General features: G+C 57.9%; 1 protein-coding gene across 1 annotated transcript; it reads right to left on the bottom strand.

Moving 5' to 3' along the window:
- Positions 1–106: 106 nt before the first annotated feature.
- Positions 107–23,586, bottom strand: CNTN2 (contactin 2). Its single transcript, XM_045876966.3, has 22 exons — positions 22,728–23,586; positions 18,222–18,366; positions 17,910–18,085; positions 17,683–17,778; positions 16,875–17,084; positions 16,492–16,591; positions 14,957–15,132; positions 14,447–14,583; positions 13,826–13,955; positions 12,247–12,397; positions 11,994–12,121; positions 11,478–11,653; positions 10,829–10,949; positions 10,141–10,299; positions 9,578–9,727; positions 7,667–7,737; positions 7,123–7,357; positions 6,671–6,783; positions 6,038–6,224; positions 5,391–5,503; positions 4,766–4,934; positions 107–4,335 (listed from the first exon to the last, which is right to left on the bottom strand). The coding sequence occupies exons 1-22, from the start codon at positions 22,795–22,797 to the stop codon at positions 4,226–4,228; spliced, it is 3,123 nt and encodes a 1,040-aa protein (XP_045732922.1). The 5' UTR covers positions 22,798–23,586; the 3' UTR covers positions 107–4,225.
- Between the last annotated feature and the right edge of the window lie 2,109 nt (positions 23,587–25,695).

Below are 25,695 nucleotides of genomic sequence, written 5' to 3' on the forward strand. Positions count from 1 at the left end.
CGTGTGAAGGGGGGTGGGCGCTGGCGACCGGCCTGGGCCAGAGAACAGGACGGACCGTGCGCTCTAGCCTGATGATAAACACCCACAGCAGGTGCCCACTGCCCCAGCACGTTGAGAAATCATCTTTATTTAAGAACTGCCTGCTACCAGAGTCAATAAATAACTACCATCAGAAGTACAAGAGAGACGAACAATAGGCCAGTGGAAGTGGTTCCATTCCAACAAGAACGGGGTCGAGTCAGGGGGGTCTGATGGAGCCCTAGCCCTCGCCCAGCCGTGAGCCTGTGAGCCTGCAGGCCCTGGGTGGGGCTGGGTAAGTTGGAGTCTGGGGGCCAAGGCAGGGTGCACCCCATCGAAGGGCGCTAGGCTCCCTGGGGCTCTAGGCAAAGTTATCTGGCCTATTTTTTCCCCCCTCTCCAGTTTCCCTTTATTCTCCTGCCTTCTCAAAGCCTATGACCATATATACAGCTACCAGGCCCCTCTTCCCATGCAGCTTTTAGAAGTCCCTTACAGATGCCCATCTAATCCCTCACACCCCTCCAGGAGCCTCTCGGGCAACCTTGTTCATCCCAGGACAAAGCCCCGCTTAGGTCTGACCTGGGGAAATGGCACCACACCTGGGCCTCGGAACCAGGTGTGAGGCTACCCCTAGCCCGCCAGCACTACCCTCTGGTTGGCGGTCACATTCTGAGCCAGGAAGAGAAAAGAGAGTCCTCTAGGTGGGGAGGAGATGAAAGGGAGTGAAACATCCTTAACCAGCTTGGGTTCTTGCCCTGAGGAGCCTCCATGGCCCCTGGGGCTGCCAAGAGGCACTGTCTGCCGCCAAGGAGTGCCCGAGGTGAGCCTCCCCACTTCGTGACAGTGACTGTGGTCACTACACCCATGGGAAGGGGCCACGGCGGGAAGGAGTGCCAAGACTCTTCCTGTGCTGACCGCAGAATCGCGGTCCTGCAAGGACACTCAACAGCATCTCCTCACCCTCCAGACGTCACCGGGCTTAGACCCCGGACCGACAGCTGTCAGAATTCCCCAGCGGCCCCTAGAAGAGGAAGCAGCCTCTTCATCCCTCATCCCAGGCTCTCCCTGCAGAAGCTCTTCCTGATGCTGGACCTCAGATTCTGTTACTTTATCAAAAGAAAAAGAGCCCCTCCTCATGGCTTTTCCGTTCCCCGGCCCATCTCTGTCATTTGACGACCTGAATGCAAGTGGATAGCCTGACCTTGCTGGCCCCCAAGACCCGAGCTGGAGAGAGCTCCTGTCTGCCTGAGGGCAAGGTATACATCGAGACTGTTAGAGCAACAAGGACCAAGTAGCCAAGACCAGGGGGCAGAGGGCCCTGTAGGCTGAGCCCAAATGTAGGCAGAACGGAGAGACTGTTCCCCGCAGCCCTGAGGCCGTGTCTGCAGGCTGTCTCTGTCCCTAGTCCTCAAGGCACTTACTGGCCACTAAGCTGTGGGTAAAGGACTTCTTTATGGCTGTCCCCCTTGTCGCCTCCTCTGGGGCTTGGTGTGTGGGAGAGGAGAGATCCAGAATCGAGTACTGACCACAGCAGGGGCGAGACTCAGCCTCTGTGAGCAGAGAAGGTGGAAATCAGAGGCCCCCGGGCAGGAAGGGGCTCTTCTGTGTAAGCCACCTCAGCTGGGGGCTATTCTATTTTATGCGCTTGCATGTCCTGCAGTCACCCACTGTCTTACTGAACCCGAATCCGTCCTCTGCCTGACATCTGAGGCTGCAGGTGCATGAGTTTCCAGACAGCTCTGCATCCCCCGGACAAGTTCTGGTGAGGTTTTCCTGGGCTGAGTTTTCCTAGTTAAAAGCCCTTGCTAGGTTTTCTAGATGGTCTGCTCTCCTCCCCTTTGCCAAGGGGCCTCATTAGAACTAAGGTTCTTAGTCACGAGTGCCTTTTGCCTGAAGCAAGCTCAGGGACCTCAGCCTCCCGCTCCCTGTTGGGCCCCGTGCACAGCGGCTCATCCTTCCCGCCCCAGCATCTACACACCCGTCCTCCTGCTTCCCCTGCCACAGCCCGAGGCAGTGAGGAAAGACTCAGCTAAGCCTTAGAAGAAGGGTTTTTTTTTTTGTTTTTTACCCTCAGCATCCCCTTTCTGATAGAGCTGGGGACAGGCGGGATCCCAGCCACGGGGGACCAGGAAGGGTGCTAGACCATTTGGGGTCTCTGTTCAGCGTGTGGTCACTTAGCTGAGCCCCCAGCACCTCGCCTAGGGGGAGGGGAGGACGGATAGGAGCAGGCGAGGAGGGTTTGGTCAGTGGCTCCAGGGAGGCGGTCCCGGGCCGGGGCGGAGTGGTGGCGGCAGCGGTGGCCCGGAGGAGTGGTGTGAGCTGACATTTTAACAAAATTGTAGCGGGTAAACATCAACAGAAACCTGCCCAGGAAAACAGAGCAGGACTTAAAAGTTAAAAACCCATAACAAAATAGAGCTCTAACTGTAAACTACAGAAGCCAGGCTTTGGGGTCCTCCACAGGCCTGTCCCTTACGAGATGCCGGTCTCGCTGCTCCCGTAAGTGAAGGGCCACCTGTCAGAGCATGGGCTTTGGGGTTTCCTGGTTGTGTCACCACTGCTGCCTGGGTTTGGGGAATCCCTGTCCTTGCTTTGGCCCCTTGGAACCAGGGTAAGGGCAGCAGGGGGCTACAAGCCAGCACTGCATGTCGAGGGCCCAGCAGAAGTTCGGCTTGGGAGGCGAAGGACCAACGTCTCCTGGCATTGGCCCGTGCCTCGGGCGGGGACCCGGCCATGCCGGTCACCCCACGATGACCCACCTGAACCTCCTGAAGCAGAATTGTCATAGCCCACCACCTTTCTTAAGACCTTCTTAACCAGGCCACAGCCATTCGGCGCTGCCCCCTTCCTCTGGACAGACAGCCCGGAATAGGAAGGTAGGACAGGCTGTGTGACCTTGGGAAGTCCCTCACTCTTCCGTTTCCTCACCTGTAAAGTGAGGGGCTAGGGCAGGTCGAGCTCGAAAGCCTCCTCCAGCTCTGTTGTCCCGTGACTGGGAATGTACCCAGAGCGCATGATTTATTAATGCCTTTTTCTCCGGGGGAAATGCAAAAGAGCAGTCGGTGGTGGCCTGGGCGACAGGTCTGGTCAGGTGGCCCAGGGCATTCCTGGGAGCAGGCAGGGCCGCAGGTATCCTTGGCCCTTCTGGGAAGACTCCCGACTGCAGAATGCACAGAACTGAGGCCGCCTCCCTGTCCCCAGGCTGTGCGAGTCAGTGCTGGAGAGCGGCGGGCCCGGGCCCGCAGGCCCAGCGGGAGGCAGGGGGTGGGTGCATGAGCCCGGTCTCCCATCTCCTGCCTACACCCTGGAGGAGCCGTGCTGGATGGGTTTTGGTGGGGTGGGGGGACCTCCCCAAGATAAGCCCTTTAGTCACTCGGCCACCGGTGGTGGCTTCTGTCACTCTGGGGGTGACAGGATCAGGTTGGCAGTGTTGGCTAAGACAGCAGCGTCACCTGCCTTGGGACTATGCCTCAGGCCAAGTCTGGTGCCCCTTTCTACCCAGTGTCCCAGCCTCTCAATCCCTTTGAGCTCCCACCCTCAGCAGTCTGCAGTATCATCCCCCAAAGCTGCAGGGACTCAGGCTCCTGGCCTCAGACTCTGGCGCACTGGTTTTCAGCCACCTGCGTAGGTGGCAGGGGCCTCTAGGGGGCATCGAGGACAATGTCAGTGTCCAGCTGTGGGGCCCCTGGGGAAAGTAGGGGAGTTTTTGGTCCTGGGTCTGGCTCTATCCTTAGACTGAGGGACGTTGATGTTTATGCTTTGTCCTACTGCAGCCCATTGGTGTCCAGTGTTCCCACTGGGCCAGGCACTCTGCTCCCAGGGGGGCGGAGTGCGTCTGCGGGACCAGAGCACCATCTTCCCCGATGTGCCGATACGTGTTTCAAACCCCCTTCTTCCCATGGGCCTGTTCCTTCCGTCCAGGCGCCCCAGAGGGCCCAGGCATAGGGCTCAGTATCATCATGGAAGTTACTGCCTGGTGTCTTTTGATTTAAAGAAAAAGAAATCCTTGTACGGGTTCTATCCTGCGGCAGAATATGAAATATCCTACCTCCTACAAAAAAGGGCACTGTTTAAAATAGGTACTGAAAGCCAGCCATTCTCAGGCCCTGTGTTGGGCCACCTTGGCATCAGGAAGGGGCCAGGGCCAGCTGGCTGTGTCCATCAGAGGCGGGGGTCCAGCTGTGGCAGAGAGGGAGGGGTGCCAAGATCAGAGCTCCAGGTAGCCTGCGAGGACCAGAATCGCCATCAATGAGGAGAGAATGGTGCCAGGATGTGGGGCCGGGCTGATTGCAGAGTTCTCCACCATCATGCTTGTGCCTGAAACCAGCAGGTGGAAAAGTGGGGCTGTGTCCGCTGGGCTTGGGGCCAGCCTGCCCCCGACCCACCCCAGGACAGGATCCAAACCTTGGCTAAGGAGACTCGGGGAGGGCGGCTTCAGGGCTGGGAGGTGTTCTCAGCCCTGCTCCTACAGCATTTTGTAAGACCTTTGCCTCTGCAGTCTCGAGACCGGCCCTGTACCCCGTGAAGGGAGCTCACTCCTCCCTGGCCCTCGGGGATGTGTGGGGGTGGGGGACGGGTGGTGGGGAGGGCCGTGCCAGGACTCGGTTACACTCGGTTCCTGCCTCCCTTCCTCTTTCCCCTGGGGGTCTGGCTGAGTTGGGGTTGTTTTGGGTGGGAACGGTTCCTTCATCAAGCATCCGGACGGACCCTGATGCTCCTGGGGGATAAGGTGGGGAAGAGACAGCACCTCCATTCCTCACAATGTGGACTTCTGCTGGGGTCCCATCCCCTCCAGGCCCTGTGGTCCGAATCTGCACCAGGGCATGGCTGATGTCTTCCGGAACGGCAATGTCCATCCAGTTCCTGCTGGTGAGGTGGAGCGTGGGAGTCGGGTGTAAGTCATTCTGGTACAGCATCTGTGGGGAGGAGGTTAGCCAAGGTAGAGTTTACTTACAGCCTCTGATTCTTCTCTTCTCCAGCTCTGGGCACTGGGAGGTGCCCATTCGGTGCTGGTCCTCACCTTTCCTGTTGCCCGTTGACCCGGACCAGGCTCTTGAACAAGCTCCTCACTGGTGGGAGGAAAGCTTGCAAGCAGCTGAACCAGCTTTGCAGACTCCTTAGGCTGGAAGGACCCTCAGACTTCACCTAGTCCATCGCCGCCCCCTTGAGCCCTGTCTTCCCACCATCCTCCCTTCAGCCCCTTTTCTTCTGTCTCTGTTGCAAGCTACCTATATTTTGTGTCTCCGACAATCCCAAACTCTGCTTACGTCTGACTCGGAGCCCTCTTGCTCCACACTGCAGCTCCCTCTGTCCCCTGGAAATTCAGAGGCGCTGTGCCCGACCACTCAGTGCCTGGTGGAGCCCTTCCTTACCTTATAGCCTGTGACTGCAGACTCATTTCGGAGAGGAACCACAGGATCCCACTTGATACTAAGACTGGAGCTTGAGAAAGTCCAGGAGATGTTGCCAGGAGGGCGCTGTGGGGCTGCCGGAGGAGGGAGACAATTGAGAAATGTTCCCAATGTTTCCTCCCCAGCCGCCCCCTTGCCTTAGCTGGTCTTTTTCTAGGTGTCTGCCCACAGCCGTTAAACCCAGAACATTCTATCACAGCTGCCTAAGAAACAAACCTCATGAAAACCCGAAGGCTGGAGAAGGGAGAGGTGCTTCAGAGGCCATGAATTCTCCCTATTTTCATTAGTCTTTTTTTTTTTTTCTTTAAAGATTTTATTTATTTATTTAGAGGAAGAATTCGAGCATGAGTGGGGGGAGGAGCAGAGGGAAGGGGAGAAGCAGGCTCCCTGATGAGCAGGGAGCCCAATTCGGGGCTTGATCCCAGCACCCCGGGATCATAGCCTGAGCCGAAGGCAGACACCCCACTGAGCTACCAAGGCACCCCTATTTTCATTAGTCTTGCTGTCTTGTATCTGTCCAGCCCAGGGCTAGTGGGCTAGAACATTAGTCTTATCAAAGGGGAGAGAGTGGTCCTAGAGGCCCTCCCACCCCCAGGGGACAGACTCACGGGGCTTCATGGTGGTGGCATCAGCAGAAGGGCTGGCGGGCCCAGTGCCTGCCCGGTTGTAGGCCCGCACGGTCACGTGGTACTTGGTGTTGGGGTGCAGGCCAGTGACTCGGGCACTGGTGTCCAGCCCGGCTGTCCTCACTCGGTCAGCGGCTGCTTCTTTGTCGCCGGCCTTCCAGTAGCGGAGCTGAAGGGGGCAGGGGGACCCCTACGGTCAGCAGCCAAGCCCACACCTCAGGGCGAGCCTGACCCTGGCCACCGACATCCTGTTCCTCTCCTGCTCCCTCTGGTCCTCCTGACCCAGTCTCGGGTCTCAGAACCCGGACACTAGGTCATGAGCTCCAAGACAGCAGGGACACGTGCGCGTCGCTGCCGGCTTGCTGGCGCCCCGCAGAGAGCCCAGGCAGGGCTGGCTCTAGGCAAGCACTTCCCTTCAAGCCTGTCCACAGCTCAGTCTTCGGCTCTGGGCTCTGGGCGTCAGCCACAGGGGCTTGGCTAGGGCTGCCTCCCCAGGGCCGCCCAGACTGTGGCAATTCCCCACGTCAGTGAACGAGTGATCCCAGGAGGAGCGACCAGTGAGCTGTGAGGTGCCCCAGCCCCCCTTCCTCTCCCAGGTCCCAGGTCAGTGCTCACCTCATACCCCAGGAGGATGCCATTCATGTCCTGCTGCACAGGTTCCCAGGTCACGTTCATCTCTGAAGATGAGACCCCCTTGGCCCAGACCTTGGTAGGGGCCACCCTGGGCTCTGGGGACCGATACAGAATGCGTTTGGATTCCCCGGGGCCTCCCTGTGTCCTACAGAGACGCTGCCAACCGGGACCGCCCTTGCTTAGGATTTTCTAGAGCGCAGGGCCCTGGATGAAGGCCACGAGGGGGTTCCCGCAGCATCCCCCAGGCCCGCTTCTCTTCCCAGAGAGCCCCCCTCGTCCTTCCCCCCGCCTGAGCGGGAGACAGGGTAGCCAGGGCTGCGAATGAGGCCAGTGGCCCGCCCGACCGCCTGGGGTGAGCAGCACCCTCCGCACGCACACCCCACGGCCCGGAGGCGGGGGCGGGGGCGGGGGCGGGCCCGGGGGTGGGGGCGCACCTTCCTCGGCGGAGTACACCAGCGCCGTGAGGCTCTCGGGCCCTTCCCCGCGGCGGTTGTAGCTGCGGATCTTGACCTCGAAGGGCGTGTAGGGCCGGACGCTGTCGTTGCTGTAGACGAAGTGCTGGGTGTGGGCGCCGGGCACCCGGGCGGTTTGCCAGCGGTCGCTGCCCTGCCTGCGGAAGGACAGCAGGTAGCCGAAGCCGTCTCCGTTCTGGTACTCCCGCGACATGGGCTGGGGGGCAAGAGCGTGGCGTGGGCGAGGGGCCGCCGGGCGTTCGCCTGCCCGGCCTCCGGCCCCACGCAGCCTCGGCCAAGCGGCGCAGCCCCGGGGCTTGGGGCGGGTGGGGGAGTCCTGCAGTGAGTGCGAGGGGAGGGGAGAGGATGCTGCCCGCCCCCACTCGGGGCCGCACGCACGGCGGCTCTGTCTGGGTCCTCTCTACACGCAGCGCAAATCTGGAGATGCGTGGGGGCGGGTGGGGGGCAGGACGTGTCCCTCCAGAGAGCTTGGAGGCACGGTTCTGCCTCTGTCCCTGCAGCTTACCGTCCAGTTGACGATGAGCTCTCCGGGGGCTCCACCCCCTCCGCTGAGTCCCGAGGGTGCCACCGAGGGGGCTGTCAGGGCAAAGGGACACAGATGTGGCTTGTGAATGGACCGTGATGGGGCACAAGCCTCGCGTCCATGCCTGTGCAGTAGACTAGGATGGGGACACCCCTTCACACTGGCCCTAGTTTTGTCCTCCAACAGGCCCTCTGGACGTGGGCTCTGGAGTCAAGGGAGACCTGACATCAAGTCCCACCTCTGCCACTTACTAGCTGTGTGTCCCTGGGCAAGTTACTTAACCTCTCTGAGCCTGAGTGCTCTCTCCATAAGATGAGGATAATAATGTTTCTCTCAAAGGGCTCTAAGAAGAATAAAATCCAACACAATGGTGCCTAGCTCATGTACTAGTCCATGCTCTGAAATAGTTGATGCTCCATAAATGACCTTTGTCTTCTTCTCTCCTGTCAGTTTGAACTAAATAAAAGAGACCAACTCCAGTTTGTTCTAAAATGAGGGGAATAAATCATCTGGAACTGCAGTTAATGCAAAAAATATTTCTTTTGGGTTGCAGGGGGGTTTATTATTATTTTTCTCTTCATGGCAGATTTAATTTCCTAATTGTCTCTAGTATTCAACAAAGCTGATATTAAAACAAGACTATTTAATTAGATCACGAGTCTTGGCAGGGGGTAACTTGGCTGAGCGACAAAATAGTTCCACAGAGAATCCAGCAAGGGGAAACTTACCACTTGATTCTGATGTCAGTAGTTCAGGGCCTTGTAATGTGCAAGGGGTGCTTAACCACATTGCCCATGTGATCCTGTGAGGTGGGCGTTCTTATCACCCTTGTCAAGTGGAAAGACCAAGGCCCAGAGCAGTTGAGTGACTTGCCTAAGGTCACACAGCTAATAAATGGCACAGTTCAAATTTGAACTCAACTCTTCTGATTTCAAAATCCATCATCTTTCTTCTGCACCCTAGCTGTCTTTTGCTCACCAACTCCTGGGATACCAGAATGAAGGAGACCACTGCCCTCCCTTCATTTGTCTCTCTAAGAAGTTCAACCAAAGAAGGGGCTTTTTCTGGAATTCCTTACTCTGGAGAGGTACCGGTTAAAAATGTTGACTGATTGGAGAGTTGGCCTGGGGCATATGGGAAACCATGTTTAAGGGACACAGGGAGGCAGACCCTTACTACACATGGGAGGGGGGAAGCCTGGGTGGCCGGGGAAAGGGAGACGGGGTCCTGATTCCATGTTGCCCATCTCAGGACCCCAAGGCTCTCATTCTGGACCTTCAGCTGTGAAAGTCTCAGAGGGTGGGCAGGTGCCTCTCCTGGCTTCTCTCTCCTTCCTTCCCCACTCAAGATGTGACACCTACCTGCCTTTCAGGGAGGCTTGTGGGAAGATTGTCCCATTCCACCTGCTCTGAAGGATTTAGAGACACGGACTGCTTCCCTACACACACACACACCCCTTCCTCATTAACTGATTTCAGCAGCTCATGTACTACCAGGGAGGACATCTGCCCATCACCCCATGGTCCTGGGTTCAAGTCCAGGCTCTGCCGATGTGACTCTTCTCTTCTCCAGACTTTGATTTTTCCTTTTATTTTGAGATCATCGTAGATTCACATGCAGTTGTAAGGTTGGCCCATTTTTTAAAAGGAGGAGTTTGGACCGGATGGTTCTTCCAGCCCCGACAGGCCCAGGCCATGGCCCAGGGCAGAATGCACCGTGCAGTGCAATGGCCTTGCCCTGACTGTGTCCCTTTCTCATCTGTTTTATTACAGTCCGAAGCCTGGTGAGCAGGGTGGGAACTCCCGTAATTGCTGCTCCCCTGGGGTTCCCTCTCAGGAGGGCTAGGGGCTGTGCTCTGACGCTATTTCTCTTTGGGACCCCCAGGACTCTGACCTGCTTCCTTGGTCCGGATTTTGCTAGAGGGCCCACTGGGCTCCCCGGTGCCCAGGATGTTGCTGGCTAAGACCCGGAACTCATAGTCCATCCAGGGCGTGAGGCCCAGCACCTGGGCGGTCTCGGCGTTGCCCTCGATGTTGGCGGGATCTGCAAGGGACCCGGAGTCAGGGTGCTGGCACTTGTTAGTCTAGATGGAAGGGGCAGGGACGGGGCCTGACTCACCTCATATCCGGGCCCTCATGGTGGTGCCTGCCATACGCTCAGTGCTCAGCACCTCTTTTAGAAAGGATGGGAAAACTAGTAGACTTCCCTGCCAGGGAGCCTCTGTTGATGCTGTGTGCATCAGCGTGAGCCACAGAGATGGTCTGTCAATGTTCTAAGGGCACAGACTGAGTGCTCCCTTCTCCAGCTCTCTTCCCACTCTCTTGCCATCCATGGGACCGCCTCCCCCAAGGGCCGGGGAGCTCCCTGCTGGCAGAGGGGCTAAGCTTGTCCCTCTCGGAAGTTCCCGGCTCAGCCAGGCCTTATCTGCACTGACCTAGGTGGACCCTCACACTTACTGGTGCGAACCTGCTTCCACTTCCCTGCAGGTGGAGTGCGGGCTTGCAGGGTGTACTTGGCAATGGGGCTGTGGTTGTCGAAACCTCGGCTCCAGCTGAGCTGGACGGTGGTGTCGCCAATGTTCCTCACCACCACGCCTCCTGGGGGACCTGGTGGACCTGCACCAGGGAGGGGGTCAGAGCACAGTGAGTCAGAACTGGGCCGATTCAAATTTGAGCCAATCTCCTCCCGGCTGGCTTGGGCTGGTGCAGTACCCAGAGGGGGCAGCAGAGGGCGCAGTAAACACGTATGGGGTGGGAGGGCCAGGAAGGGGGGCGGCCGCAGATGGGGGTCTGGGAGGTTGGAGAAATGTGTCCCAGGCTGGAGGGGCTCACGGAGGCCCTCACGTAGAGATGTGTATAGATTTCCCAGCGCCAGGCTTTGAAAAGTGCTGGCCTCAGCCGAGTTCTTCTGTCTAGGGAAGTGGATCTTTAAAATTATGACTCTGGAGGAGGAATATTCTATTCATCTGGGACCTTCACAAAACCACAGGATAAGTTCGGCTCTGGGGACTTAGAAGCCCTTCTCTGTCAGAAGTCCTTCCCCACAGCTTTCTGGGAGAGGAGGGGAGTTAGGGAGGAAAGGTCAGAGTAGCCCAGCTGGCCCCTGAGGGCGTTGGGGCAGGGGCGGGGTGGGAAACCCCATCACCTCGGACCAGGACTGTGGCCTCCTTGGACGCACTGTCCACCACCGTTTGGGCCATGCACGTGTACTTCCCGCCGTGACGCAGCTGGGCATTCAGGATGGTCAGATCCCCAACTGTCTCCTTCTGCACATGGGGGACAGAGAGTGGGGGGGCAGGTCAGAGGAGGGGGCCCTGGCTAGTGCAGTGAGCCATGAGACATGAGGTAGGGCTTGGAGTCCCCTGCTCCGTTATGTCCATGGACCCCTCAGCATCTCGGGGTTTCTGTCTGTTCAGTGGGAGGAATCAGCTACTCCTCTCTTAGTACCACAGGACTAAACAACAGTTTGTTACAGAGACAGTCAAACGTGGTCCAAGTTGATGATGTCATTTGCGTTGGGGTCAGGAAACAAGAGCAGTAGTGGAGGCTTTGCTGGGTGCCTGGCATTCCAGGTTTGTCCCTAACCCTCTCCTAAAAGTATGGCCTTCAGGTGGGATCCAGGGAACTGCCCGCCTAAGGTAGGGGGTTCTTCTGAATCCAAGGATGAGCTTGCCACACATGCATTCCTGAGGGAATGGGGAAAGGCTCTGGGGTAGTCACAGTTAAGGACATCTTGGGTCCCCTGTCTGTCAGAAGGAGGGAGGAGCCGTGAATTTTCTGGCTTCAGGCCTTACCGCGCTGGCCCTCCGGTAGTGACCGCCAGGCTTATCGAGGTCGATGGGGAAGTCATCCAGGGTCCAGATGAAGGTGAGGTCCATGGTGGGGTCATGGGAGGCGTGGCATTGCAGGGTCAGGCTATCTCCCAAGTTGATGTCCGCACTCGAGGGAGCTAGAGTGATCTTGGTTGCATCTGCCAAGCAAAACAATGTCCCCGGGTGGACGGGGGAGGAAAGAGGCCAGGCAGAGGCAGCAGGGCAGGGTGAGAGCGTTTGACCCTAAGCCCCAGGAAAGAGAAGAGGCAGCATGGCCGACAGGATCTTGACCGCCCAGGAGCCTCACGAATGTGTGAGAGGGAGGCAGGAGGAGATTCTGGATGGTGGCAAGGGGGTGGTCCCAAATGAAGTCCAATCCTGGGATAGCCTCAAAACTAAACGAGGAGGACGGTGGGAGCATAAGAGCAGGGTGGTGAGGGGGGACGGGCGCCCTGTGGCAGCTGAGCCACCTGCCCTCCGCCAAGCCACAGCCCTCACCTCGCACGGATAGGATGCCCGTGCTATTGGCTTTCCCCATGAAGTTCTCAGCGAAGCAGGTGTATTTGCCCTCATCTGACCGGCTGATGTTTCTTATGATCAAGGTGCCGTCCGGAGTTACAGTCACTCTGCAGCAAGGAGAAAGCAGATCTGGCCAACCTAGGGTCACACTGCCGTCGTCACGGGAAGGGGACTCGCCTTCAGGGTGAATGAGGAGGAGCAGGAATTGGGCCGGGTGGAGTAGAGGTTGTACCTGCTGCTGTTGACCAAAATCTCAGTGCCTTTGCTCCAGAGTACCACGGCCTTCGGAGCCGCCCGGGGCTGACAGGGGATAGCAACCTCTCCCCCGCGGGCCGCAGGGATCAGACGCTTTACAGGGTTCAGCCTGAAGTCGGGGGCCAGGGCTAGAAGGAAAGGGGAGTGCCCTGCAGTCACCCAGGGAATCCTAACACTGCCCATTGCCTTGATGAAGACGTCCCCTGGCTCCACGCTACACTCTTTACGTACTTTACGTACCCTCCGAGGCCAATCCATAAGTGACTTGCAGTAGCTGCACTGCCCAAATACACCCAGAATCCAGCCCCTTCTGGTCACCACCCCCCCAACTGCCACCACGCTGGCCCAAGCCACCAAATCTCCTGCAGAACTACTGAAAAGCCCCCTAGTCGGTCTTCCTGTTTTTGCACTTTCTTTCTACAATCTCTTCCTCCATTCAGCAGCCTGGCATATCTTTTAAGAGACTTAAACACACACTCAGGATGAAGTCCAGCTCCTCACAAGGGCTCACAAATACGACCCCACCTCTCCACTCACCTCTCACACCACTCTCCTTCATTTATTATGCTCCAATCACCTGGGCCATTTTCTGTCCTTTGAGGATGCCAACGTTTTCTCCTGCCTCGGGACCTTTGCACTTGCCATACATTTTGCTTAAAAATCCCTCAGATCTTTGCATGGCTGGCTCCTTGTTAACACTCAGGTCACACTCCAAATATGACCTCCTCCAAGAGGTGTGGCCACCCTGTCTAACTGGCCCACCTTCCTCCTACCACTCTGCTGGATTTTCTTTATACTGTAATTTTCTTATGGCTGTCCAAAATTATTTAATTACATGATTTTGTGATTGTCCCTCTCTCTCCACTGGATTGTAAGATACTTGAAGGCAGAGACCTTATCTTTCATGTTCACTCCCTAGAAGGTGTTGAATAAATATTGGTTGAAGGAACGAAAAAAAGAATGAGTCTTAGTTAAGCTCACTACAACTTGATGAGGTAGGTATCACTATACCCATTTTACAGATGAGGAAACCAAGGCCCTGTGAGCTCAAATCATATAACTAAGAAAACTAGCACCAGCGGACATTTATTGGGCACCTGTTCCGTGACAGACAGGTCCTCTCTGCTTTACCTCTATCTCATCTCCTCTTCCAAAGAGCAGCACAAGGGCGGGACTGTTATTGCCCACCTTTTATACATCAAGAACCTGAGACACAAAAGATTAAGTTGCCAAAGGTCACATAGCGGAAGGGGCTGGTTTAAACACAAATCTAATTGATTTGGTTGCCAATGATTTTTGCCCCCTTGTTCACAGCAGCCAACAACCTACTTTAACCGTGCCAGACACGGTACAAGCCAGAGACCCCGTCTTCGGGAAGCTCCCAATCTAGTGTCTCATCTCCTTTCTTCGATCCCTCTGTTCTGCTCAGAAGCCGTTGGAAAACTGCGGGAAGCTGCCGGCGTATGTTCGTGTGTTTAGAAACGCCGCAGCTCAGAACGCTGGAAGCCCCGACCTGCACGTCCTTGCTGACGGCCCCTGCCCACTTGGGCCCATACCTTGCACAGCCAGCTCAGCACTGGCATAGATGGTGCCATGCTTGTTCTCCGCCACACACTGGTACATGCCCGAGTCCTCCAGGCTCAGCTTGGAGAAGCGCAGGTCCCCAGCCAGCACCTCGACACGGGACTGTGCCCAAGAGAGCAGGGGTGGGGCATGAGGGGCATGAGGACTGCTGGCGTGCTGGAGGACGGGGCGGGGGGTAGGGGGGCAATGGGGGCAGTGGAGGCTCTAGGCGGCCACTCCCCCGTCGAGGGGGCTCATTTGCCCATCCCAGGACCTCCTGGAACCCCAGGACTCGGGTTCCCCAGGCCCCTGCATATCAGCACACTGAAGCCAGAGGGACAAGGTGACCTACTCAGGACCACACAGTGATTTTGTGACTCAGCTGTGCCTGGATCCAGGTCTCTGGACCCTCCAGTCAGGACTCTATCCTGGTGACCAGCCTGTGGCCGTGTGAATCTGGGATGGAAAGAAGCACCTAGAACCCCGCCCAGTGGTGCCTTAATTGTCCCAGAGAGGCTGCAGTGGTGGTGCAGAGTCAGGGAGGAGAGTCTGGAAGGTGAGGGAACCAGGTGAGCAGCGGACAGCTGGTGTGTGGGAAGCCCCAAGTCTCCTACCTGGGAGGCCAGAGGCTCCCCGTTCCGCAGCCAGCGCACCGTGGGCCGGGGCTTGCCGGCCGCCGCACAGCCCCAACGCAGGTTGGAACCGATGTCGGCCTCCATGTCTGAGATCACCTTCAGCCACTCGGGCTGAGCTGCCGGAGGAAGGGGGAGAAAGGCCGGGGGTGAGTTGGGAGGAGCCTCCAGCTCAGAGTGGGCGGGGATTGCAGTTCCTGTGACAGACAGCAGAGGGCGCCCTCAGCGTTCCGGGACGGGGTGGGGGGGGCGGAGCAGGTTGAAGGAAGGTGGCACTTGGTGTCTGTGCTGGAGGCTCTTTTAGCAACTTCAAGCATTCTAAAGTCTTCCATGTGCTCTCTGCAACCCCGAGTGGAGCTCTGAGCTTGTTTCCCCACCCAGTGCAATCCTGGGGCAGGAAGGCTTAAGCAAGGGGGTCTCCCCTCCCCGACTTTTGGATCTGCTTCCTCAGGGGGAAGAGTGAAGGCGGGGGAGGGTGTCCCAGCTGTGTACCCTGCACGATGATGCGGCCCTGGACGGTGTCGCGGCCCTTGGAGTTCTCCGCCTCACACTCATAGGTGCCCTCGTCCTCGAAGCTGACGCTGGGGATCTGAAGGGTGGGCTCGGCGGTGGCCCACTGGGGGGACAAGGAGCCGTCCACTTTGCGCCACTTGATCTGGGGGACGGGGCTGGCAGGGGAGACAAAGCCAGAGCGGGTGGGCTGCGCTAGGCAGACTCCGTGTCCCCGCAGCTCTTGCTCGCAGATTCTCATGCCCTCCTGAGGTGCTGGGCGGGTGGGGATGGGGAGGAGGGGGGGAGGGAGAGGGGCAAGGGGGAAGGGCGGGGCCTCTCCCCCAGGTAGGCTCAGAGCACAGGTAGGGGAGAGGCTAGAAGTAGGGTTCCTCTCTCCTCTTGTCTCCCCTGCAGTAATTGTGACACCAGTGAACTTCCTTGTGGTTTGTACCCTGAAGCTGGCTTGCCCTCCCTTCCCCGACCCTGCACTGGCCACCGAGTCTGGGACTGCCTTCCTCAGCAATGGCCTGTGACCTGCGGTTCTATGGGTCCCCTTCCCCCTCTCCCCAGCAGGCTTTGCCTTTACTTTTCAAAAGGCCTCTACTTATTAGTGATTCGTTTACTAAAATGGACTAAGGTATCAGTGAGTCTGAAAGGATTAATACATTAACCTTCCATGTGCTTTCTTTTTCTTTTTTTTTTTTAAGTGGGTTCCACTCCCAGCTTGGAGCCCGACATGGGGCTCAAACCCAGGACCCTGAGATCAAGACCTGGGCTGAGATAAGAGTCAGATGCTTAACGGACTGAGCCACCCAGGCGCCCCCCACATGCTTTAAATATGAATTTTCTGGAAGCCCAGTAACTTTTCACAGAGCAGGGACATCCTAGGTATCCACAGGAGACCTGAGGGAAGAGGAGACCAATGTGCAAATCACATTGTTCTACAAACATTTGTTGAGCACCTGCTATTTGCTTAGCCCCGTTCCAATGAATCCTTTCTCTGGAAGAACAGGATTTCTATTGCAATTTTTAAAAGAGAACTATTAGCATGCATAGAACACTTACTAAATGCCGGACACTGTTCTGGGCACGTCATGCGTATTACCCCACTGAACTCACTTCTTGCCTCTCCCCTGCCTGTGATGCAGGTACTATTTATGATGATTACCATGTACAAGTAAAGGACGCAGAGGCACAGAGAGGTTAAGTAGTTTATCCATGGCCTCGCAGCCAGCCAGTGACAGAACTGGGATTTGAACCAGGCTGGCCAGGTTGGGATTCGTGCATGGCGCTACGTGCCTCCAGCCTGGGGTGCTGCATCAGCCCCCTGAGCCTGTCCCGCCTTGCTGGGAGCACCCAGAATGTGTCAGGCCCCTTCACTCAGAGTGACAGTGCTCAGTGAGGGGTGGTCCCTACCCACTGTGGGTCCACCGCGCTGCCAGACCCTGCCTGCCCTCTCCCTGGGGTCACCCGGGTCCCGGAGGGGCTCTGATAGGCTGTGCCCTGGCCTGCCCCCTCCCTCCTCCACCACTTACTTCCCGAAGGCGAAGCACTCCAGGGTGACCTGCTGCCCTACCAGCGCATAGGTCTCTGCTGGGAACCGAGCCTTGATGCTGGGTGCGAAGAGCCTGGTGTCTGGGAAGAGAGGGATTTTGCAGATCGGACACAAGGGATGCAGGCCAGGTGCTCCTGGGCTTAGAATCTCAGCACAGCTCAGAGCCGACTCTTTCTTGACCCCTGTTCCTCCTTGGGGGCCTGGGCAAGGGTCTGGGGCCCTGCGGCCAGAGGACCCAGGGTTCAGGCCCCAAGCCCCGGGCTCTGTGAGCCGCTCTTCACAACCTCCAAGGGGAACTCTCTTTTCCTATTATCCGCCGACCCTTCCAGCTCCCTCCTCCGCACCATGCCCACCGACCCTGACCTTCAGCAGCCAGGTTGAGCTGAGCGAACTTGCTGAAGACGCTCTTGGTGGAGAAGTCCATGTGGCTGGTGGCCAGGCAGGAGTAGTTGCCCAGGTCTGAAGCGTTGGTCCGGGCAATGTACAGGTTCCCCGTGGTCTGGGACACGAAGTGACGCCCGTCCGTCGGGATGAAGTTGGGGAACTCGTTGAGGAGCCAGCGATAGGACAGGCCTATAGGACATGGGGAGTTTGAGGAAACCACGGGGCGCTGGGCTGAGGGGGCAGCCGTGGGTGGGCCCCTCAGCATGCAGACCCTAGGGATCTCTAGACGTAGTCCTGAGGCCCCGGGCTCTGAGCTGACCCTGAGGGTCGCCCTAGAAGAAAGATGTGACGGGGTGCCTGGGTGGCTCAGTCGTTAAGCATCTGCCTTCAGCTCAGGTCATGATCCCGGGGTCCTGGGATCGAGCCCCGCATCAGGCTCTCTGCTCAATGGGGAGTCTGCTTCTCCCTCTCCCTCTCCCTCTGCTGTTCCCCCTGCTTGTTCTCTCTCTCTTTCTCAAATAAATAAAATCTAAAAAAAAAAAAAAGAAAAAGAAAAAAGAAAGATGTGACGGGGTGCCTGCCCTCGGGGTGCTCCCAGTCTGAAGGCGGAAGCAGGGCACAGAGTTAGAAAATGACAGACCCATGAAGGAAACACAAAATCATTTTGAGCTGGGGAGCCAGGGGTCCATGCTTCCAAGGGCCACTCATTACCTTTTACTCCGTCCCTGAGTGACTGGAGGTCCCTCCTGTGCCCTGTGTCTAAACATGGGCCAGGGTCCCTACTCACCTGGGTAGTGGGCAGGCGGGTTACAGGGCAGCATCACCCCCCAGCCTTCGTGGGTTTTCACCGGGTCTCGCTCCTCCTTCGAGAACTCCTGCAGAACTGGAGATAAAGACCAGGCACTCGGGCACCGTCCTCCAAGCCTTCACGGGACGTAGTCACCTGCCCTTCCTGGGCGCTCTTCCCAGTCCCCTACTGCCCTCCCCTGACGTGCAGCACCCCATGGGTCTTACAGCCAAAGCGGAGAACAGCCTCCCTGCTGACGACGGCGCCCACTGGGTTGGAGGCCAGGCACTGGTAGACGCCGGCGTCCTGGGCCTTGGTGGGGTTCATGATGACCAGGTTGCCCCCCACCAGCTGGTGGCGGGAACCTGGCTCCAGCTTCATCTCGGTGCCGTTCAGCTTCCACCTGCAGCAGGGGGTGGAGGGGGAGACCCTCCTGAGTCCTACTTGGCTGGACCCAGCCTGGGGGCAGGGCTGGAGTGAGGAAAAGCTGCACGGCTGCCTGGGGCCTCCAGCACCCGCCATGGGGGGAGGGGTCTCACCTATAGGTGGCTGGAGGGCTGGCCCGTGCCCGGCATGCCAGCGTCACCTTCTCCTCCGTGGACTCCTCTGGGAATAGCAGACCGAGGGGCTGATCTTCAAAGACTGGCCCAAAGGTGGCCGGGGTTCCCCGGGCTGAACTCTGAGCTGTAGATGGGGGACACCACCAGAGGCCTCAGGGCCTAGGGCCCGATAGGGCAGTGCTGTCCAATAGAACATTCTGTGAGGATGGCAAGATGCCATTTTCTGCACTGTCCAATACTGTAGCCATGAGCCCCAGCTATCAAGCCCTCGAGATGTGGCCAGTGCAGCCGAGGAACCAAATTTTAAGCTTTATTTAATTTAAATTAATTAATTAAAACTTGAATGTCAGCAGGCCGGGCAGGCCCCAGCTGGCCAAGTTAGTTGAGTCAATCACCCCTCCTACGCTCAGGTATTGAGCACCTGCTGTATGCCTGGCCCCGGGCTAGACTATGTTGCAAAAATGAATAAGACACAGTCCCTCTTCCTCAAGAGGCCTGCAGTCCAAGGAGGGAGACAGAGAAGGACAGGACAAGGTGGTGAGAGCTATAAAAGCAGCTGATGGGGGCGCCTGGGTGGCTCAGTCGGTTGAGTGACTGCCTTCGGCTCAGTCATGATCCCAGGGTCCTGGGATCGAGCCCCGCATCGGGCTCCCTGCTCAGCAGGCAGCCTGCTTCTCCCTCTCCCTCTACCGCTCTCTCTCTCAAGTAAATAAATAAAATCTTAGAAAAAAAAAAAAAAGCAGCTGATGTTCTAGATGCAGGGGCCCTCAGGGCGGAAGCTGCTGATCTGCAGGGTGTGAGAGGCCTGCGAAGTCACTGGTTAAAGAGGCGGAGAGAAGATGTGTGTCCCTGGGGCCTGATGCTCCTTCTGGGCCGACAGCAAGTGGCTCCGGCTCTCGACCTCTTACTAGCCGTTACAGAGCCCTTCTGAGCCTCAGCAGCTTCACCTATGAAATGGAAAGAATATGAACTCGCCCCCCCTGGGTCTAGAGGACTGTTCAGTCTGGCACAGGGCGTGTGCTCTGGAAATGTCTGCGGGACCCAAGCATGGGGCAGGGTGGAGGGTAGGGGAAGAAGGAAGGCTTTATGCGGCGGCGGGGGGGTGGTGGTATGTGCAGGTTGCTTTGGAGGCATCTTTATACAGTTCCAGTGTGACAATTCAAGAAAGAGAGGCCCGGGAGACAAAATTACTCGTTTGTGGTCACAAGGCAAGTCTGTGGCACACGCAGGTCTAGACTCCTGTCTCCCGAGTTTGCTGAGCACATGGGTATCCCTGGTACAAATGGAGTTTTCATGCCTGGCCTCCTGCCAGGGCTGATGCCTCTTTCTCCAGGCCCCATTGTTCAACCTCACCAGGGCGGGGGGACACTGAGGCACAGAGGGCAGTGTTTCACACCTGCCTTCCCACAGGGCTGGGGGGCAGGCTCCATTTGCTGACTCGCGGGGTCCGTCATGCTTTGCCTTTGTGGTGCTGGGCAGGAACCAGGCCACCCCTAATTGGCTCCTACCCCTCAGTGCAGCTGGTTTCAGGCCCTCCTTGGTGGGTTGTGGGGGGGGTGGGCTCCCCATTAACCAATTAGCGCCTCCTCTCCCCCCGCATCCAGCTGCTGGCCCCGCTCCAGGGGTGGGGGGGTGCACTCCATGCCACAGCTGAGGCCCAGCCCTGGACCCCAGGGAATGAGGGCGGCTGTTAGCAGCTCTCAGAGTGAGGAAGGAGGCAGGGCTCCCTGAAATGGCATCCCCCATCGCCCTCCCGCCCACCCATCACTCTCCCTCCCTGCCGCCCCAGGCCTCAGAGGCTACAACAGCGGTGCCAGCGGCCGAGAGCGCAGCTTAATCCCAAATTAATGACGGTGGTGGAGGGGACAGACCCCTGCCCCAGCTGGGACTGCCAGGATGGGCGGGCAAGGGGGGCGGCGGGGGCAGCTGGAAGCCACCCTGGATGATAGCTGCTTCCAGTAACTGTGGGGATGGGGGGTGGCCGAGGGGGCCTGGGGCACACTGAGGCTTTAAGACTGGCTTTCTTCCTGAGCAAGTTTTGTCCTCGGCACCCTCGGCCCAATACCCGCCCCACACCTCTCTCGCCTACACATACTTCCTGACATGCGTGCACACACACACACACACACGTACTCACCTCTCTGAGCTATCCCGTCAGATACACAGTCACGCACACATCTGTTCCACGCACATCCGGCTACAAATGTCCACGTGCGCTTATTTATACACACGCACATATTCCTACTGATGAAAACAGGTGCTATTTATTTAGTGCTTGCTCTTTATCGGATGCCACACTTCGTATTTCTTCTCTTACCCTCTTTACAAGACAGGAACTGACATTTCCTTACTTCCCTAACGTGGAAACTGAGAATTAGGCAAGTTCAGTAACTTGCCCCAAATCGCACAGCGAGGAGGAGCAGATCCAGGGATTGGGATCCTGGCCAGCCGCACCCGTAGCTGGCGTCCTCAGCCACAGTGGTCATGATTCTTCCCCTCAGTCCCCATCAGAGGCCTGTCCTCCCCCCCCGCCCAACACAGAGGTGCCATGTGGGCGCTTCCTCTGGAGGGCAGCGGGGGCGGAGAGCCATCACTCTTGCTGGAAGGTTTTCCATGCACATCCGTCATCCCCCCAAATGTAGCACCCGGTCCACGCCAACAACTCGCTGGCATTGGCACCGTCTTAAACATCCACAAACACACTCTCATTCACCCCACACCTTCCTCTGAGGCTGCACTCGCGCCCACCACACACACACACACACACACACACACACACACACACCCCCTTCCTTGTTGCCCGTGTTCCACATCCTCTCTGATTCTGATTCCCTGTTCTGGCAACGCTGCTCCCCCAAACATGGGCATCTGGAAGTCTCAGAGGAAGAGGCTAGAGAGACGTGAACATACAGGGGCCTCCTCACTGCCTTTCCTGGCCTGGATGCCAGGGACCCAAGGCTGCTTCTCCAGGGCAGGTTAGTGAGGGGAGCCCCCAGGGGAGACACCTTTCTGGGAGGGGTGAGAGCCAGTGATGGGATGTTCCACTTGGGTCTCTGGGGCTCGGGGATGTGGCAGACCGGGTCCCCTCTCCCTGGGCCTTCCTGCATCCCTGGGTCTAACACCCCAGCAGCTACCCACACCCCCTGCCTCAGGTAATATGGTCCCGGCCTGAGCTGTCCCCGACAGGGGGATAGTGCTGAGGACCCCCGGCGCCTCTCCTCTGCTCTCTCGGGGGTGGCTGTCTGCTGCCCTGTGCAGCCTGAGCTCCCCACCCCAGCGGCTCCTCTGGCCCTGGGTAGGGGTGGGAGGTGCTGGGAGGCTCCCTCCGGCCTTTGGGTCAGCCCCATTTCCCTGCAGCCTCACTGATTTGGGGGCAGGCCTGGGAGGCAGTTAGGAGGTAATGAGAACATCTGGAAATGTGCCAGTGGAGTCCTCCCGGGTGAGACAGAACCTAAAACGGGCTGGCCGCAGTCTTGCAGGGGCGTGGGGCGGGGAGGAGGAGTGGAAGCAGCTAGAACTCTGGAAGGGGTGGAGGACGGGGATGCTTCCTCCCATGGAGGTCTTTACGGAGAAAAGAGGCGTCTATTGATCTGGGCTGGGGGTCAGGGCGGAGAGGCCAGGCAGTCCCAACAGGCCCCCCAGGGCAGGAGCAGGTAGCGGGGGACCTCCCTCCAGCTCTTGGACTGGCTGGGTCTCCGGCGCCTCCTTCCCTGCATGCTCCCCAGGGGCCGGCCAGCCTGGGTCTGGGCCCCAACTGCCCTCTTCTGCCGGCCTCCCTCCAATGCTCTCCCTACCTCACGGCTCCCCTGGCAAGAGAACTCTTGCCTGGGTCCCTCTGGCCTTCAGCCTCGGCCGCCCCGTGCTCTGTCTCATGTCTTCTCACGTCCTGCACTTGGTCTGTCTGTCAGGCCGCAGCGTGGCCCTGGGGAGCCCTCCTAGAGTTTTGTGGTATCGATCCCTGTCTCCTCATGTCAGAGAACGCTAGAGTGGGAGGATCTGATAGAACTTTCTGTGATGATGGAAATGTTCTATAATCTGTGCTATCCAATATGGTTATTAGCCCTTAAAATGTGGCTTGTACAACTGAAAGACTAATTGTAAAATTTAATTTAATCTCGGTTTTAATAGTTCCATGTGGCTACTGGCTACCCTATTAGACACCACGGCTCCTTAGGGGTTGCAGCTGGAGGACAAGATCATGGAGATCTGATCGTGCCATAATCTTGCTGTGTGGCCCAAGGCAAGTCTCAGCCTCTCTGGATCGTGCTTCTTTCATCTATATTATGGTGGAGACTCATTCCTTCTAACCTCGAAGGGAAGGTAAGATCCACAAATGGGAAAATTTTAGCAAGGAAATGGCCTCAAAAATCTAAGTGCCACAGCAATGCACGGTCAATGATTTCTGAAGTCATCACTAAAATAATAGCAATGATAGAGCAATAGAATCATCCTGCTGGGCTTTGGAGCCCAGATGAACCCTCATACCTGGAAAGGAGACAAGGACCACAGCGACCAGCAGCAGCAGGTGTGACTTCCTCCTGGTGGGTGTCCCCATGGTGGGTGTCCTGGGCGGCAATGGGGGGCAGAGGAGAGGAGGCTCAGCCCAGCGCGGGGAGAGTCCAGCTGGAGGCTGAGAAGGACCTGAGGAGGCAGAGGATGGGGAGGACTCTGAGCCGAGGAGAGCCCCTCCCGGCTCCTTCCTGGCTCCTTCCTGGCTCCCCCGTAAGTAGGCAGTGCTTCTCCCCCCTGCCTGGGGAGAGGCCGGAATTGCTCCGCACTCACCCTCCCCAAGCCCCCAGGGGAAGGGGCTTGGCTGTTACAGAGGAGCTCTTCCCAGGCTGAGTGCCTACAAGGGGCCCCCTGGGAGTCTGGCTCTGCCCTGTATATGCCGCCCCCCTCCCCTGCAGCCAGCAGGGGTTTGCTCAGGAAGTAAAAGCAGTAACTAATTGGGAGGCAAGAACCCACCTGCCCCTCAGTGGTAATAGCTCTTGATGTAGGGTCCAGAAGAGAACAGGGCCCTGCCTGGGTGGTGGGGAGCATCTTCCTCCTCCAGGGTTTGGGCCCCCATTTCCCCTGCCCCTCCCCCACAGCTGCCAGGGTTTGGGGGTGATAAGCCCCTCTGGGAGCTGCATTAAGTCTCTCAGGGTTGGGGTGCCTTGGTGGCTCAGTCGTTAAGCATCTGCCTTTGGCTCAGGTCATGATCTCAGGGTCCTGGGATCGAGCCCAGCATCGAGCCCCGCATTGAGCCCCGCATTGAGCCCTGCATCGAGCCCCGCATAGGGCTTGCTGCTCAGCAGGAAGCCTGCTTCTCCCTCTCCCACTCCCCCTGTTTGTATTCCCTCTCTTGCTGTCTCTCTCTGTCAAATAAATAAAATCTTAAAAAAAAAATGTCAGGGTCTTCCTTGTTTTTCTAGCAGTGAGGAGGAGTTTCACTGGTTTATTCACACCCTCTCACCTGGGCCCCAGGTGAGGCACTTATGTTCTGTGCACCATGGAGCCCTAGCCTTGGCCCCATCAGCAGCGCTCCCCAGCTAGGAGGGCTGATGGGCCCCCACAGGCCTTCTAGGATCCAAGAGTTAATGTGGCTCCCAGAGGAGCCTTCCTCTTATACAGAGACTTGGTTAAATCCTAGAGCTCTGGAGAACCTGTTCCCTGGGCGGGGGCACCCAGAACAAGTCAGAGCTCCCCTCCATCAGGAAGCAAGATGGGGCCTCATCCTGAGAGGGGCGGGCAGGCCCAGCCTTTCCATCTGCTCCGCATCTCCAGGCTGGCGTTCTGAGTTCTGGGGCTAGTGTGGAATCTCAGGGGTCTGCTTTTCGGTTTTAGAGGGAGCCTGGGTCACTGGGCTCCCAGGGCTCCCTGTCAGAGCTGCCATGGGAAGCAGATAACCCAGATGCAGATTCTGTTTCTCTTCCTTGCGCCTTTCCAGAAGCCTGAAAAGGGGGAGGGGGCTGAGACTGGGGGAGAGCCTGGCGGCCAGATCCACACCATCTCTGGGTCTGAGCGTCTTCATCTGTAAGATGGGTCCTCTAAGGTCCCTGACAGCTCTGAAACTGCAGTGCCCCCAGAGAATGCAGTGTGGCTGAGGGCCTGGGATGCTGTCCCCTAAGGGGGGGACAGTGGGGGGAGGGGAAGGCAGGCTGCAGATGACTTCAGAGTCTGCCACCAGGGCCAGTGCAGGGTCTAAAGACCAAGGCAAGCCCAGGATCTCCCAGTCTCACTTCATGCTCTAGTCCTTTGGAAAGAAAGGGCTCCCAAACCCCTTTAAACCTCAACATCTGGCCGCCTGCAGCCTTTCTCAGCCTCCTTTACGGCCACGGCTGGGGGAGGGAGGGGGAGTCAGGGAGGCTGTGGGCTGAGAAGCTGGGTGTTGGTGGGGGTGGCGGTGGGGCAGTGGTGTTTAAACATCTGGCACTCCCTCTTCTGCCCCACGGCCAGCCTCGTATCCACTTCCCTTTGTCAGGAAGGCGCCCAGGTGCCGCCTCCCCAGGCACCCCCTCTCTGCCCTCGCCACTTTCAGTTCCAGACTGGAGCGCAGAAATTCTGCACTGGCCAGGAAGCCCCTCAGAGGCCCCCACAGGCACACAGTTAGACTGCAGCTCTGCTCGAGACTAGACCCTTGGCGCCCACCCGTGGAGGTGCGGCTGCCTCCATTCAGAGCCTGTCGCTCCCCAAGGGCAGAGACGGGCTCCTTCATCTTGGTATGGCCGGTGCCCAGCAAAGGGCCCCGCGAACAGTAGGTGTGACTTGTGGGTCACATTTAACTGATGGCGAGCAGCTGTGACCAGCTGTGACCAGCTCCATAACCCAACTCTTACATTCATTACCTACCCTCTCCGAGCCTCAGTTTCCCCACCTGCAAAATGGGGACACAGCAGTGGACACAGCTGTCACACATTCCCACGCTCCACAGAGCTGCTTCGGGGGCGCCAGGCTTCATGCTCCCCAAGGGCTGCCCGAGGGCCAACTCCCCAGGCCACACACCCTCACACACACACCCTCTCTCATATACTCAGAGACTCATGGACACGCTCACTCTGTCTCGGACACACCCTCTCACATGCACACACGCACACACTCTCTCTCTCACACTCAGGTCTCTAAGGTCAGCAGGGTGTTTTGTCATGGAAGAATCTAGAAATATGGCCCTGGATGCTATGCTCCTGATAGGGAGCCACGAGGGCACTGCGAACCATCACAGGCTTTGGAATCCACAGATAAGAGTCAGTGATATGCCTTCCTTTCCTCACAGCTTTGTGAGCCTGGACACGTTATTCCTCCTGGGGGAAGCTCGGTTTGCTCATCTACCACGTGGACGTCCTAACACTTAGGTTCCAGAGCTGTTCTGAATGGGAAAGGAGGTGATGGAGCGCCCTGCAGAAGTCCGGGGCTGTTTGGACTTGCCTTGGGGTCACGGTTCGGATGGGGGAGTGGAGAGAGGATCGGGCTCCAG

The sequence above is a fragment of the Mirounga angustirostris genome, unplaced genomic scaffold, assembly GCF_029215605.1.
Source record: "Mirounga angustirostris isolate CCGP_5_RB_7025 unplaced genomic scaffold, mMirAng1.0.hap1 SCAF_6, whole genome shotgun sequence".
NCBI lineage: Eukaryota > Metazoa > Chordata > Mammalia > Carnivora > Phocidae > Mirounga > Mirounga angustirostris.

Bases quoted from the DNA above. Each gene is read 5' to 3' on its own strand.
- CNTN2 (XM_045876966.3), bottom strand. From the start codon at position 22,797: ATGGGGACACCCACCAGGAGGAAGTCACACCTGCTGCTGCTGGTCGCT. The intron at 6,225-6,670 runs GTGAGCACTGAC...TGCCCCCTTCAG, and splicing joins GCATCCTCCTGGGGTATGAG to CTCCGCTACTGGAAGGCCGG. The intron at 4,336-4,765 runs GTGCTGTCTCTT...TGCTGGTTTCAG, and splicing joins CCACATTGTGAGGAATGGAG to GCACAAGCATGATGGTGGAG.